This window comes from Vitis riparia, chromosome 11, assembly GCF_004353265.1.
Source record: "Vitis riparia cultivar Riparia Gloire de Montpellier isolate 1030 chromosome 11, EGFV_Vit.rip_1.0, whole genome shotgun sequence".
Classification (NCBI taxonomy): Eukaryota; Viridiplantae; Streptophyta; class Magnoliopsida; order Vitales; family Vitaceae; genus Vitis; species Vitis riparia.
Genome location: NC_048441.1, coordinates 3,053,203 through 3,069,883, shown reverse-complemented (window position 1 = coordinate 3,069,883; position 16,681 = coordinate 3,053,203). Strand labels below are relative to the sequence as shown.

Genomic DNA, 16,681 nt, shown 5'->3' with positions numbered 1-16,681 from the left:
GATTATCATCTTGGGTATGTTGGCAATCCTAACCATGTTCAAGCGATGTCCCAGCTGGCTAGATTGAATCTGTTGTCTGAGAGCTTTAAGTATGATAAGACCAATCCCAACTCGCCTCATGGGGCCCCTATTCTTGGTGCAGTTAACTCAGAGTTCTCCCAGATGAGTGGGTTCCAAATAGAAGGTCTTTCCCCCAGCAAAATGGCTAAAGTTTGTGAGGTCTTAAGCTCCTTGCATATTAAGGTGTATCCAAGACGAAAGAACATAATTGCCACAGGCATTTGAGCTTTGGTGGCGATGGTTTGGAGATATAGGGATAGTGAGGTGTTTTTATGAAGATCATAAGCTGGAATATAAGGGGGTTGGGATCTAGGAAAAAGAGGAGGGTGGTTAAGGATTTTTTGCGACTTCAGAATCCGGATGTAATGATGTTTCAGGAAACAAAAAGAGAGGTGTGCGACAGAAGGTTTGTAGGTAGTGTCTGGTCGGTTAGGAATAAGGAGTGGGTTGTTCTCCCGACGTCCGGGGCTTCAGAAGGGATTTTGATCATTTGGGACTCAAAGAAAACGAGCGGTGAGGAGGTGGTAATAGGATCTTTCTCTTTCTCTGTCTCAATCAAGTTCTTGTTGGATGGAAGCGGACCATTGTGGTTGTCTGCAGTTTATGGGTCAAACAACCCCTCAATTAGGAAGGATTTTTGGGTGGAGTTATTAGACCTTTTTGGCCTTACTTTTCCTTCATGGTGTGTGGGAGGTGACTTCAATGTTATAAGGAGGAGATCAAAAAAACTGGGTGGATCTGGATTCACTTCCAGCATGAGGGATTTTGATGGTTTTATAAGAGAATGTGAATTACGTGATCCCCCATTACAGAATGCCTTTTTTACTTGGTCAAACATGCAAGAGTCACCGATGTGTAAGAGATTGGATCAGTTTCTCTATTCAAATGAGTGGGAGTTTTCCTTCCCTTAAAGCATTCAAGAAGTTCTTCCTAGATGGACATCGGATCATTGGCCGATTGTCTTGGATACCAATCCGTTCAAGTGGGGCCCAACACCTTTTAGGTTCGAGAATATGTGGTTGCAACATCATAGTTTCAAAGAGTGCTTTAGCAGTTGGTGGAGAGAATTTGTAGCAAATGGTTGGGAAGGTCACAAGTTCATGAGGAAGTTACAATTTGTTAAGGCAAAATTGAAAGATTGGAATAAGAATACTTTTGGGATGCTTAAGGAAAGGAAAAAAACCATCTTGGATGAAATAGCTAACATTGATGCCATTGAACAAGAAGAGGCTCTCTCTTCTGATCTTGCTGCTCAAAGAGTTGTAAGAAAAGGGGAGCTAGAGGAAATAATTTTGAGGAAAGAAATTCATTGGAGACAAAAAGCTAAGGTAAAATGGGTTAAGGACGGGGATTGTAACTCAAAGTTGTTTCACAAAGTGGCTAATGGGAGACGAAACAGGAATTTCATCAAATTCTTGGAGAATGAAAGAGGTTTGGTGTTGGATAATTCCGAGAGCATCATAGAGGAGATATTAATTTATTTCAAAAAGCTCTACTTGAGTCCTCCTGGTGAGTCTTGGAGAGTAGAAGGCATCGATTGGTCCCCTATATCAGAAGAGAGTGCTTCTAGGCTGGATTCCCCTTTTGCTGAAGAAGAGATCTTTAATGTCATCTTTCAGTTAGATAGGGATAAGGCGTCAGGGCCTAATGGTTTCACCATAGCAGTGTTTCAGGATTGTTGAGATGTGATCAAGGAAGACTTAGTGAGGGTGTTTGCAAAGTTTCACAATAGCGGGATTATTAATCAAAACACCAATGTCTTCTTCATAGTTCTTTTGCCCAAAAAGAGTCGGTCAAAGAAGATTTCGGATTTTAGACCTATCAGTCTGATCACTTGTCTCTATAAGGTAATAGCAAAAGTCTTGTCAGGGCGTCTAAGAGGAGTACTACACGAGACCATCCACTCCACTCAAGGTGCTTTTGTTCAAGGGAGACAAATTCTGGACGCAATTCTTATAGCCAATGAGATTGTGGACGAGAAAAGGCGATCAGGGGAGGAGGGAGTTGTATTCAAGATAGACTTTGAAAAGGCTTATGACCATGTGAAATGGGATTTTTTTGGATCATGTGTTGGAGAAGAAGGGATTTAGTTCTAAATGGAGGAGTTGGATGAGAGGTTGTCAGTCGTCGGTCTCTTATGCTATTCTAGTGAATGGTAATGCTAAAGGGTAGGTCAAGGTATCTAGAGATTGAAGACAAGGTGACCCTTTATCCTCTTTCCTGTTCACCATTGTTGCAGATGTGTTGAGTAGAATGTTGTTGAAAGCTGAGGAAAGAAGTTTGTTGGAGGGCTTCAGGGTAGGTAGAAATAGATGTAGGGTGTCCCATCTGCAATTCGTAGATGATACCATCCTATTCGCTAACTCTAGTGAGGAAGAACTGCAAACTCTTAAGAGTTTATTGTTAGTGTTTGGTTAAATTTCTGGGCTTAAGGTCAATCTTGACAAGAGTAATCTTTTTGGCCTCAACCTTGATCAAAATCATCTCTCTAGGTTAGCCTTGATGCTTGACTGCAAGGCTTCAGATTGGCCTATACTTTATCTGGGTCTTCCTTTGGGAGGGAATCCAACTGCTTGTGGATTCTGGGATCCAGTGATTGAGAGAATATCTAGGAGATTAGACGGATGGCAAAAGGCTTACTTATCTTTAGGTGGTAGGATAACTCTCCTACACTCTTGCCTTTCCCATATCCCTAGCTACTTACTTTCTCTGTTTAAGATTCCAGCTTCAGTGGCTGCAAAAGTCGAGAGGATGCAAAGGGACTTTCTTTGGTCAGGGGTTGGGGAAGGCAAAAGAGATCATCTTGTTAGGTGGGATGCAGTGTGCAAGCCGAGGGTAAAAAGGGGTTTGGAGATTGGGAAGATACCTTTAAGGAATCGCGCTCTTTTAGGGAAATGGTTGTGGAGGTTTCCTAAGGAGAGTACAACTCTATGGCATCAGGTCATTCTTAGCATCTACGGGACACACTCAAATGGTTGGGATCCCAATACTCTAGTCAAATGGTCACACCGTTGTCCTTGGAAGGCCATTGCACAAGTCTTTCAGGATTTTTCCAAGTATACTCGGTTTATCGTAGGAGATGGGGAAAGAATTCGCTTTTGGGAAGATTTGTGGTGGGGGGACCAGATCTTTAAAGACCAATATCCAAGACTATTTAAAGTAGTAATGGATAAAAATATTCCTATATCTTCAATTCTCGGTTCGACTCGCCCTTTCTCATGGAACTTTAATTTCCGTCGTAATCTAACCGATTCTGAGATAGAAGATCTAGAACGCCTCATGCACTCTCTTGATTGTATGAATTTATCCACTTCCGCTTCAGACGCGAGATCTTGGTCCTTATTGTCTTCAGGATTGTTTACAGTCAAGTCTTTCTTTACAACCTTGTCCCAAATGCCTGATTCATCTCCATTTTTCCCCAATAAGTTTGTATGGAAATCTCAAGTTCCTTTCAAAGTTAAGGCCTTTGTCTAGCTTGTGGCACACAAGAAAGTAAATACCAATGACTTGCTACAATTGAGGAGACCCCACAAAGCTCTTAGCCCTGACATTTGTAAGTTGTGTATGGAGCAAGGAGAATCAGCAAATCATCTTTTCCTTCATTGTTCAGTGATGTTGGGATTGTGGCATAGACTTTTTCAGCTAGCCAAGATGGATTGGGTACCTCCGAAAAGCATTTCAGACATGATGTTCATCAATTATAAAGGTTTTGGCAAGTTCAAGAGAGGGGTAGTTCTGTGGCAAAACGCTTGTATAGCTTGAATTTGGGTTGTGTGGCGGGAAATAAATGCTAGGATATTTGAGGACAAAGATAGGAATTTAGAGAATCTTTGGGACTTCATTCATTTCCTTGTGTCCTTTTGGGCTTTTTGTTCAGCGGGTTTTAAGGGCATCCCCCTTAACGTATTACAACTTGATTGGCTAGCAGTGTGCAGTTCCAATGGGACGGCCTAGTGTATTATTATTTTTTCGTGTTGTTTAGTTTTACTTTTGGTGGGAGGATTCCTCATCCTCTTTTTGTACTTCTTTTTCTATCAATATATTCACACGTGGTTTCCTATCAAAAAAATATATATATGCAAATCAATCAACACTAGTCTTTCCCCGTAAAATGTGATAGACAATATTTCACTTTTAACACATTACAATTAGTTGCCTTATTGAACATGAAACTGATTTTGCATACATCTCACAAGGATTGTCATGGATGATTCTTGATGGAAACATTTTTGAAATTGGTGAAAACACTACTCATGGGAGGAGGTAGGGTTTACATTTGTTTATGATTCATTCCACACTATGCTCTCTTTGGTTGATGAGAAAGTGAAAGAGACTGAAGTTTCAAATCTTATGTTTTAGGACCTTAGGAACCAAAGAATTTCACCCAGCTCAGCCTAATACCACAAACCTGCACTGTGAAATTGTGGTCTATGGAATAAATAAATGTACTTCCCAACCCAATGGGTCTTTAAAAAAACATATATCGCTGCCCATATATTATCATCACTGTGAGTGCTACTTAGAAAAGTATAAAAAGGACATGTTTCTATATCTCTCTCAAACAAATGTACCCAACATTCAAACACATTTCACAAGTTCAAGCTTATCAAAATGACAACACTATTTATATCTTATCACCACCTCTAAAATCAAATATCCCACTGCTTACCCCTATCTGACTTATAGATGGCCACATGGTATTTCTCTTAGCCATTCCCATGTCAACACCCACCCCAAATACACATGTTAACCAACAAAATAATAACTAACAGAAACTAAAACAATTACATCAGGCCAAATGCACAAATAACTTACCTATCGTCCTCTTTTTTTTTTAGTGAGATTTTATGAAAATTATACAGCTAGAAGTTTGACATTTTTTTTAGGGTGAGAAAAGTTTGGAGAGAATTATAGGTTGTGAGAAAGAAAATAGAGCAAAATTTTTAGACAAAAAGTGCTTATGGTGTTATTTGGATCCACTTATGCGTTTTTTCTCCTATGTTAGAAAAAGGGAACATAAACCTCTTTCATTACTAAGCACCTAACAAAAGAGAAGGCACACACCAGCACACAGAAAGTACACAAAAGCACACTAGAGACCAGAAACAAAAGAAAACAAGACGTGTAAAAGGAGTCTAAAACCTATCCAAGCCATTTAAACTAAAGAGTAAGGAGACTAGCATCCCCAAAGGGTCCCAAGACCATGCATATAGAGATTCAATGCTAAATCAGATCACTCCACATCCTCAACAATCCTTCAGCTTCGCTCCTTCTAACCTCTAGTACCCACAAAGCTGTAAAGCCTTGTTTAACTTCATCATGGAAACTTGTCTAGTGGGATCAATTACGAATAAAATTTGATTGTAAATCCTGCATCAACATTCCCAAACCCACAAAGTGTAAAAAATTTCATTTAAAAAAGTAGGAACTTCAAAGTTCTGGATTGAGTTTAAAATCAATAACCATAACTAGTTTTTGTAGCTTAACATGGCATTTAATTGCCCATTTGGAAGCTACATAACAAGGCAATAAGATTGGTTTATTTTAAAGTCATCTCGTTTACTGTTTTGAACTCTTTTTTTATTTTTCCTTTTCTTTTTTATCAGAAACAGAAAGATGTACGAATTATGGATAAAAATACATGAGAAGGATGAGGAGTCCTCCCCACAATTACAAAAACTAGATTAAAAATATGATTGAAACTACTCCACCATACAAGGAGACCTATACAAAACGGTTTAGTCCACATAAGAATATACAAAGATAGCATTCCCTCAAATCCAGACAAAGCTCCTTTCATTGTTGTCCTAACGCTTTTGATTTACACACTAAATGTCAATTGAGTTTAAATAATATTGAGATGAATGCCTTTAAAAGAGTTAGTAGAAAAGGCCTAAAAAGAGGAATAAAAGTGAAGTATATCCCACAGTGTCTCTAACGACCTTCACTTATCCTCAAAGATCCCAACAATTATCTCTTGCCACACAATCCAAATTGAAGTGGCACAAGCAATATGCCAAAAGGGACTTGCCTCTAATGAAGCTCCATAAACCCCTATATAAAATGATCATTATGTCACATATACTCAAGTGAAACCCCAATCCATCCTAGCTTGTCTGAATAAACTTTGTCATAGCTCCAAAGTCATCGAACAGTGTAAAAAGAGATGGTCAATTATTTCTCTATTCCCCATACACAAAATACACCAATTAGGACTAAGGTTTGACAATGTAGAAAGAGATGATCAATTGTTTTTGTACTCCCCATAACATAATGCACTAATCCAGACTAAGGGTTCTGTACGTTCTTCTCAACTGCACCATGTCATTTGTATTTGCCTTCTTCTATACCATTAGTCAAGCAAAGGCCTATCCATAGATGAGGCTTTAGATTTCCATAAAAGTTTGGTTGGAGAAAAGCAATTGGATTTGATAGATTGGACTAGGCCATGAAAAATGATTTTACTAAGAATAAGCTAAAAGAGAAAAAATGATCAACCTCTCATATCTAGAATGGATGGACACAAGTACACACGAGTAAAAGAGGACATGAATCTTTCAAGGTCTTTAATCTCCAAATCAGTGAGATGACAACGGAAATTAAGGTTCACAATAAATATCCAAACAATATGATCTCATTCATACAAATTGAATCATACAAATCTCATAGCACTTCCCAATTTATTTATTATGATACAAAAACAAATTTAATACAAATAAATAAAAATTTGAGGAAAGGCAAATGTTATACCTCCCTTATAATTCTTTCCATTCTTCTACTTAAAATCTCTCTCATTCTCCTTACTTTTCTTTCTTTCACAGGTTGTTTCCCTTCCTCCTTAGCTTTTTTTTTCTCATTTTTTTCTTAATTATGAAGCCCTTTTTATGCTAACTTGATCGTGTCCGTGCTATACCTCATCTCGTCATCCAAATTTTTGTTCATTATCTTCATCTCAACTCTTATGCAAGGAGTGACAAACCATTCTGTTGAATATAATGTATTTATAGCGTATAACCTTTCCTTGTTAATATAGGACACATATATGGTAGGACACATGTATGGTAGTTAGGACTCTTAGCCTTGTAGGACTCTTAGCCTTGTATATATATATATTTCTCAATTGTAAGTAGATTATTACATTAATGAAAATCAAGGTCTTTCTTCTTTCTCTCTCTCTCAACATGGTATCAGAGCCAAGGAAGAAAACCTAATTCTTTCCTGTTTCCCGTGTCATCAACTCCGGGAAACCTTCCGGTGACCGTGTTTCATTCCAGTCACCTTCCCCATCTCCCAATACTTTCCGGTCATTCGGATCGTCGACAGAAACCACTCACTGCCGGCGAACTTTTCCGGCTACGTATTTTCCCGACACCGACCATACCAGAAGGAGCGCCTGGAGGAGATCTCCAACTTTTGTGAAGGCACCAGCACCAAAAGAGCCTCCACGCGCCGCCCATGCGCACTTTTCCGGCCGGCGGCTGCATCTCACACGCCGGCGCGTGAGGCCTTTTCCGGCGACGCGCCTCCTCCTCCAGCTTCGCCTGACGCCGACTAGCCTCCCTACCTCCTTGGTTCTCCCATCCGAGCCCTGCACATACCTCTTTTGGGGATTTTTGTCTCCGTCGGCCCTCCAAACAGTCTTTCCGGCGAAGCTCCGACTACTTTTTCTCCACTCCAATCCCTGCACGTGCCTTGGGAAGTGTTCTTCTACCTTTCTGGTGGTACCACGCCGCGATCTGAGGCCGTCTCCCTTTTTCGGTGGTGCCACGCCGTAATCTGAAGCCATATTAGGGCTCTTTTCGATCCAAACATACTTCATTTTCCAGATAAGTAGATATGACTACTAAAAATTCTATTTTTTCCGCTGTTATATCTGGCTCTCCTATGATTACTTCGGAGAAATTGGTTGGCAGTGACAATTATCTTTCCTGGTCTGCCTCTGTTGAACTTTGGTTTATGGGTCAAGGATATGAGGATCACTTGATTACACAGGAGGCAGATATCCCTGAGGTTGACCGCGTACAGTGGAGGAAGATAGATGCACAGTTATGTAGTGTATTATGGCAATCGGTTGATCCCAAGATTCTTCTTCATCTTCGGGCCTACAAAACTTGTTTTAAATTTTGGACTCAGGCCAAAGGATTATATACGAATGATATCCAGCGTCTTTATAAGGTGGCTTCTGCTATTGTCCATCTCAGCCAACAGGACTTGGATCTATCTACTTATATTGGCCAGATTGCCTCTCTTAAGGAGGAGTTCTTGACTGTGATGCCTCTTACTCCTGATGTTGCGGCTCAACAAACACAGCTTGACCAGTTCTTCATGGTTCTTACTCTTATTGGCCTCCGTCCGGATCTTGAGCCTGTCCGCGATCAGATTCTTGGTAGTTCATCAGTTCCGTCCTTGGATGATGTGTTTGCTCGCCTCCTCCGTATCTCCTCCACTCAGACTTTGCCATCTGATAGCACTTCAGATTCTTCTGTGTTAGTTTCTCAAACTAACTCTCGAGGAGGCCGCAGTGGTACCCGAGGTAGAGGTCAACGTCCTCATTGCACCTATTGCAATAAACTTGGCCACACTCGCGATCGTTGCTATCAGTTACATGGACGACCTCCTCGCACTGCCCATGTGGCCCAGTCCTCTGATTCTCCGCTGCCTCAGCCTCCGAGCTCTTCCGCATCTCAGGCTTCTGTTGCCTCTGTTGCCCAGCCTGGTAATGCTTCTGCCTGCCTTACCCACACATCTTCTCTTGGACCCTGGATTCTAGATTCTGGAGCTTCTGATCACTTATCTGGTAATAAGGATCTTTTCTCCTCTATTACTACTACCTCTGCTTTACCTACTGTTACCTTAGCTAATGGTTCTCAAACTGTGGCTAAAGGTATTGGTTTGGCCCTTCCTCTACCTTCTCTACCTCTCACTTCTGTCTTTTATACTCCTGAATGTCCTTTTAATCTTATTTCCATCAGCAAAACCACTCGTACTCTTAATTGATCTAATACCTTTTCTGATAAATTTGTAACCTTGCAGGACCGGAGTACGGGGAAGACGATTGGCATAGGACGTGAGTCTCAAGGCCTCTATCACCTCACCTCGGATTCATCTCCTGCAGTTTGCATTTCCACTGATGCTCCTCTCCTCATTCACAATCGTCTGGGCCACCCTAGTCTCTCCAAGTTCCAGAAGATGGTCCCTCGTTTTTCCACTTTATCGTCCCTTCCGTGTGAGTCATGTCAGCTTGGGAAACATACTCGTGTCTCGTTCCCAAAGCGTTTGAATAATCGGGCAAAGTCTCCTTTTGAGCTTGTCCACACTGATGTTTGGGGTCCTTGTCGGACTGCGTCTACTTTAGGATTTCAGTATTTTGTCACTTTCATTGATGACTATTCTCGATGTACTTGGTTATTTTTAATGAAAAATCGAGCTGAGTTATTCTCTATTTTCCAGAAATTTTATGCTGAAATTCAAACCCAGTTCAATATTTCTATTCGTGTGTTACGCAGTGACAATGCCAGGGAATATTTTTCAGCACCATTTACTTCGTTTATGTCCCATCATGGGATTCTTCATCAGTCTTCTTGTGCTCATACTCCTCAACAAAATGGGGTAGCTGAACGCAAGAATCGACATCTTGTTGAGACAGCTCGTACTCTCCTCCTCCACAGTAATGTTCCTTTTCGTTTTTGGGGGGACGTTGTTCTTACCGCTTGTTATTTGATTAATCGTATGCCCTCCTCTGTCTTACATGATCAGATTCCTCACTCCCTTATCTTCCCTGACCAACCACTTTATTTCCTTCCTCCTCGTGTCTTTGGTTGTACTTGCTTTGTTCATATTCTCACTCCTGGACAGGACAAGCTTTCCGCCAAAGCCATGAAGTGTCTCTTCTTGGGATATTCCAGACTTCAGAAGGGTTATCGTTGTTATTCCCTTGAGACTCATCGATACTTTATCTCCGCTGATGTCACCTTCTTTGAGGACTCACCATTCTTTTCCACCACTTCTGAGTCTCTTCCTGTTTCTGAAGTCTTGCCTATTCCCATTGTCTCCCCACCTGATGCTATGCCTCCTCGACCACTTCAGGTTTATCATCGTCGCCCTCGTGTCGTTGCTCCTCTCCCTTTTGCTAAGGCACCTGCTGACTCACTTCCTATCCCTTCGGCTTCACCTACCCCGGCTCTGCTTTCTCCTAATGACTTACCCCATTGCTGTTCGGAAAGGTACTCGCTCTACTCGTAATCCTCATCCTATTTACAATTTTTGAGTTATCATCGATTATCTTCACCCTATTCTGCTTTTGTTTCTGCTATATCCTTTGTTTCTCTTCCAAAGAGCACCCATGAAGCTCTTTCCCATCCAGGCTGGCGACAGGCAATGGTGGATGAAATGGCTGCTCTGCACTCTAATGGCACTTGGGATCTTGTTGTTTTACCCTCAGGTAAATCTACCGTTGGTTGTCGTTGGGTCTACGCAGTTAAGGTTGGTTCTGATGGTCAGGTTGATCGCCTTAAGGCCCGCTTAGTTGCTAAAGGCTATACTCAGGTTTATGGTTCTGATTATGGTGACACATTCTCTCCTGTTGCCAAGATTGCTTCTGTCCGTCTGCTTCTCTCCATGGCTGCCATGTGTTCTTGGCCTCTTTATCAATTGGATATTAAAAATGTCTTCCTTCATGGTGATCTTGCCGAGGAGGTTTATATGGAGCAACCTCCTGGTTTTGTTGCTCAGGGGGAGTCTGGTTTAGTATGCAGGTTACGCCGTTCTCTATATGGCTTGAAACAATCTCCTCGAGCATGGTTTGGCCGTTTTAGTTCTGTTGTTCAAGAGTTTGGCATGCTTCGCAGTACAGCAGACCATTCAGTTTTCTATCATCATAACCCTTTGGGGCAGTGTATTTATCTGGTTGTTTATGTGGACGACATCGTCATTACAGGCAGTGATCAGGATGGTATTCAGAAACTAAAGCAACACCTTTTTACCCACTTTCAGACCAAAGACTTGGGGAAACTCAAGTATTTCTTGGGAATTGAGATAGCTCAATCCAGTTCTGCTGTGGTCCTTTCCCAAAGGAAGTATGCTTTAGACATCCTGGAAGAAACCGGTATGTTAGACTGTAAACCGGTAGACACACCTATGGATCCGAATGTCAAACTTGTACCAGGACAGGGAGAGCCTTTAGGAGACCCCGGGAGATATCGACGGCTTGTAGGTAAATTGAACTATCTCACCATTACTCGTCCAGACATTTCTTTTCCTGTGAGTGTTGTTAGTCAATTCCTACAGTCACCATGTGATAGCCATTGGGATGCTGTAATCCGCATTCTTCGATATATCAAAAGTACACCAGGCCAAGGTGTGCTGTACGAGAACAGAGGTCATACTCAGGTTGTTGGTTACACAGATGCAGATTGGGCTGGCTCACCCACAGATAGACGTTCCACTTCAAGGTACTGTGTTTTTATTGGAGGTAATCTAATATCTTGGAAGAGTAAGAAACAAGATGTAGTGGCCAGATCTAGCGCTGAAGCCGAGTATCGAGCTATGGCTTTGGCAACATGTGAACTCATATGGTTGAGACATCTTCTTCGAGAGTTGAGATTTGGAAAGGATGAACAGATGAAACTCATATGTGATAACCAGGCCGCATTACATATTGCATCCAATCCAGTCTTTCATGAAAGGACCAAACATATTGAAGTTGACTGTCATTTCATTAGAGAGAAGATCGCATCAGGATGTGTTGCTACAAGTTTTGTTAATTCAAATGATCAACTAGCTGACATATTCACTAAATCTCTCAGAGGTCCTAGGATTAAATATATTTGTAACAAGCTTGGTGCATATGACGTATATGCTCCAGCTTGAGGGGGAGTGTTGAATATAATGTATTTATAGTGTATAACCTTTCCTTGTTAATATAGGACACATATATGGTAGGACACATGTATGGTAGTTAGGACTCTTAGCCTTGTAGGACTCTTAGCCTTGTATATATATATATATTTCTCAATTGTAAGTAGATTATTACATTAATGAAAATCAAGGTCTTTCTTCTTTCTCTCTCTCTCAACACATTCAAACTCTTTACTTCATGCCTCTCTCCTCGGGCTACAACTTGGGCAAGTTGGTCTAGTTAATGGTTAACTCAAGCTCAACTTGAATTAAACAACAATTAACCCAAGTTCAACCCATCTGAGGTATTCAACCCTAGCTCAACCTAATCTTATTTCTCTAAGCTCAAGGAGAATTTGAATTGGCCAAGTTAGACTCGAGTTGCATTTATCAAGTTCCATAATTCAAAATCCATCTACAAATGTGTTTAAAAACTTTTTTTCTATATATTTCTATGAAAATTTAAATAGTAAATAGGATAAAAAATCTCAAGATAGCAACAAAAAAATAAAAATAAATTTATATATCTTTCTAAAATAATGAAAAAGTATGATATAATATAATTTCATTTTTTTCTTAAAAATTTAAAAAGAAAATGAATATTATTATATAAAATAATATATATTATAAATATTAAAAAAACATTAATCAAGTTTGGGTTAGGGTTAAGCTTGGGTTGCCAAACTTTGGTCTGAACCTAATTCAAATAGAGTTGAAATTGAAAAACCTAATTCAAGCCCAATCAAGTATTGAAAATGATTGTTTAATCCCGCCCAAACATTGGGTTGGGTTCAGGTTGCATTGGGCCAATTCGCCCTAGGTTAACCCATACTCTCTCCCAAAGGAGACTTCCCAAAACCCAACCAATCCAAACCAGATGCAAATTAATAATAAAGAACCCAAATCAAATAAATTCAAGATTCAGGTCCAAAAGCCCAAAGCAAAGGATAAAATTAAAACCGAAAGATTCCTAAGTCATATCAATAACAAGCCAAGCCTAATCGGTCCCAAGGGCCCACAGCCCACAACCTACTTTATAATATCATCTCAAATCATGCCTAATTGAACCCAAGCCCAAGAGGTCAAAGCCAATATGCAAAACCCACAAACAAAAACACCCACTGTAGAAATTAAAATGAGTAACTTACCAAATGTTTCTCTCGGATAAAGGACAAGGAAGTGAGGCGGTGTGGATGGAGGTTGCCACGGTGGTGAGGCGAGGATGATGGGATTACGGTGTGCAGTGGTGGCGTCAGAGTGATGTGAGATTGAAGGAGGTGCGGTGGCGGTCTGGACTGTCAGTGGCAGCTAAAATGGAGGAGAATGGTCGGCCGCCGATGGTGGTCTCTGGAGGTGGCAGTAGCGAAGATGTAATGAGGGGAGGTCGCGGCGGCGCGTGGAGTGGTGATCGCCGTGCAGGAGTGTGATGGGGTCGGCGCGTGGCCGCTGGTATGGAGAGCAGGAAAGAAGAGAAAAAGAATGAAGACGAAAGAGAGGTCCAACAGACGGGCAGATTTAGGAAAAGTCAAATGGGCAAATGGGTATATGGAAATGGGCTTGGATTTATTTATCCTTATCGGGCTTTGAAGCTCAAGATGCAAACCAAAACTTCAAACGACACCATTAAGCTTCAAGTTATGAGCAAGGATGAAAATATCGGTGAAATATCGGTTTGGACAATAAAAATGCCCTATTTTCCTCTGCCACTCTCAATCCTCGCAGGTACTAATCTAATCATGTTATTAATATTTTGTTTTTAACCCCCGTTTGATTCCCAAGAAAATCCATCCCCCATTCGATTTCCGGGAAAATTCATCCTCGTTTGATTTTGCGAGAAAATCCATGCAAAACCCCCAAGGAAAACCAAAATAATTGCTTTTTTTTTGCTCCCTGTGTTTGCTGGATCTGTTCTAGGGTCTCTTTGCTTTTGTGCCATTGGATTTAAATTTCACGAACCCTAAATCCACGATTTTTGAGCCAGGCTGAAAAACACAACCTTTGCCTGCAAATCATGATCAGATTACCAAATAGCATCTTATGTTTTAAAAAAAAAAAAAAAATTGAACAGATTTTGTATCCTGTGCACGGGCTGGACTGGTAGGAAATATCGGGGAATGTCCCGAAAAATCGGTAAAAATACCGCAATTTCCGTCGACCGATAATCGGTGACGAATATTGTGTCGGAGCCGGCCGATAAGCGATATTTCTCCGAAATATTGCCGAAATTTTTCGACATTTCAATCCTTGGTTATAAGGCCATAGGTAAATTTTGGGGTCTACAGCAGTGCAATCCTTCTAAACCCCAAGAATTACCTCCAAAAAAAAGGGGGCAAATCAGAAATCCCATATAAAATCGGGCCCTTAGCAGTGGTTTCTGGGTTAGAAGGAAATACCTGGACTGAAGACACAACCTCCACCTCCCTCAGCCATTCCGGCATCTGTCCCCTATTCATATCTGGGCAGTGAACATACTCGCCCCGGCAGACGGCGGTTCTTGATCCTTTGAAGGGCTCTCTGCTTCTGGTGGAGCTATACACCCTCTCTCTCCTTCCCAATCAACCTCGCCACCTCCATTGCAGGACCTATCTTCTGAATAGGGCTTTCTCTGAAATCCCTCCGAACTCTAGGGAGACGATTCTTGAAAGGAATCGAACCTTTGAAAGATGGCGGGAAACTTCTCTTGCGAAGACTAGGATCGTTGGAGACGGCCTTCCCACATCCCCGTCCACTGCCATTTTTCTTTTTTCTTTTTTTAATAAATTGAAATTTTTTTTTTTTTTTACTTTTTGTTTTAATGAAAATTCTAAAGAATGTTTGTTTTAATGATTTATAATATTCAATGAATTTTTTTTTTTAAATATAACCTTCCATTTATATTCTTTTCTAGTTCTCTAATATAATAAAATTAGAAAATTAAATTTTGTATCATTATTTATATATCATAATAATTATTTTAAATTTATTTTAAATTACAAAATTAAAATTAAAACTCTAAATAAATTATTTTTAATTAATAAAGAGAAAGCAAAATATATTTATGAGACAGTGTACAATCACACCCTAAAACTCATATTAATGGTATGATAGTCTTTTCACACCTCAAATTCAAATATTAAAATGGAAATGATTTAAATAAGCATTTTGCAAGGGATTATCAATTATCAAGTTATTGTTAAACGTAAGTAAAAACATACTATATTCCTAAAAAACTCAAATTAAAACAAAATAAAAAATAAATAAAATAAAAAATACTAATACATCGAACACTTTATTATTATATCATGCGTATTAAATTATTTGCCTAACACAAAAATGGAATAATAATTTTTATTAAAAACATGGACCGTATGTTACTATTCAGAAAGGACTAGGTCGTAGTAAAAGAGAAATAAATAAAAATATACCTAGATCCGAATGAGATTTTAGTTTTCCGCGTCTAAACATTTCTTATTTAGATAGAAAATTCTTACTTCACTCAAATATGGAATATAAATAAATTTTCTAAATCTATTGAGATGGGACGTCAACTTATTTATATTTTATTTTATGTTTGGTCTATCATAAAAAGCAAATCAAATAATCTCTACACATTAAAGCTCACACTTAATGAGATGTTTAATGATCACTTTAATAAGGATAAACGAAAATAACAACTAATAATTTACGATTCATCAAAACCCACTTTAATAATTTTTCAATAAAATAATCAAAATATGTTATCAAAAAACACTCTATTTTCAAAATAAGTTTTTTAAAAATGGTTTTCAAGTCTAGCAAAAAAAACTATTTTTAGAAACACTCTATTATTATTATTATTTCAAAATAACTTTTCAAAAAATGGGTTTATGTCAAAAATATAACTTTACCAAATGGGTTGTACAACATTGGATCCATTGATAGAGATCATCATCGTCAAAAGAAATTATAACCAAACTCATGACTAAAATTCATTAATATAACAAAACTCACTGCTAAAGTCAACAAATAAATCTTCGGATCTTGAGAAATCCATAGAACCACAAGCATACAACATATCACAGATCAACAACCCAACCAAATCACCACAATCATAGTCTCAATTCAACCAAGCCCGCTTGCAGCAAGTTTTGGAAAATGTCTGGTTTGTTTGGTTGCAGCAAAAGACACATCTCATGGAGGAAAAAACAAAGAAGGAGCAGAGGAGGGGGTAAGAGTAAGACTGATACAATCATAAGCTAACGGGAAAAAACATAAGATAGAGAGAGTTGGAAAGTGGGATTCTCAACCATCAAACAACAATTTACAATGAGGGAAAAAAAAAAAAAAAATAGACAAAGAGAGTTGGAGAGTGGGTTTCTCAACAATCAAACAACAATTTTCAGGGAAAAACATGTTTTCATATGCTAATATGAAAATATTAGTAAATCCTCGGCGATCAAACAACGATTTTAAGATAGGTTATATTTTAAGGAAAAGTATGTCTCATGTTGATTTGAAAATATTAGTAAAATGAGAATCCATCCTTCTATAATTTAAATTGTATGTTGCCATGTCGAAAATTTTTGAATTTTATGCCCTTTTATTTTTGTGTCTTTACATTCTCATTTACATTAAGAGTATGTTTGAGAATGGTTTTAAAAAGCGTTTTTAGTATTTTAATACTTAAAAGATAAAAAATTTTAAGTACTAAAAAAATTAAAAACACTTCTTAGAATTAGTATTAAACACATTATAACTAAGCCTTTTA

General features: G+C 39.1%; 1 protein-coding gene across 4 annotated transcripts in view; it reads right to left on the bottom strand.

Moving 5' to 3' along the window:
* Nucleotides 1-14,658, bottom strand: part of LOC117925076 (tRNA-specific adenosine deaminase TAD2) — a 74,912-nt gene extending 60,254 nt beyond the window's left edge. For 3 of the 4 annotated variants that reach the window (XM_034843902.1, XM_034843903.1, XM_034843905.1), the window contains exon 1: nucleotides 14,349-14,658. In XM_034843902.1, the coding sequence (XP_034699793.1) occupies nucleotides 14,349-14,408 (60 nt within the window). In that variant the 5' untranslated portion in view covers nucleotides 14,409-14,658. Of the gene's footprint in view, nucleotides 1-13,103; nucleotides 13,685-14,348 lie in introns of those variants that run through there. The other variant, XM_034843904.1, reaches the window with a different exon arrangement.
* Nucleotides 14,659-16,681: the final 2,023 nt, after the last annotated feature.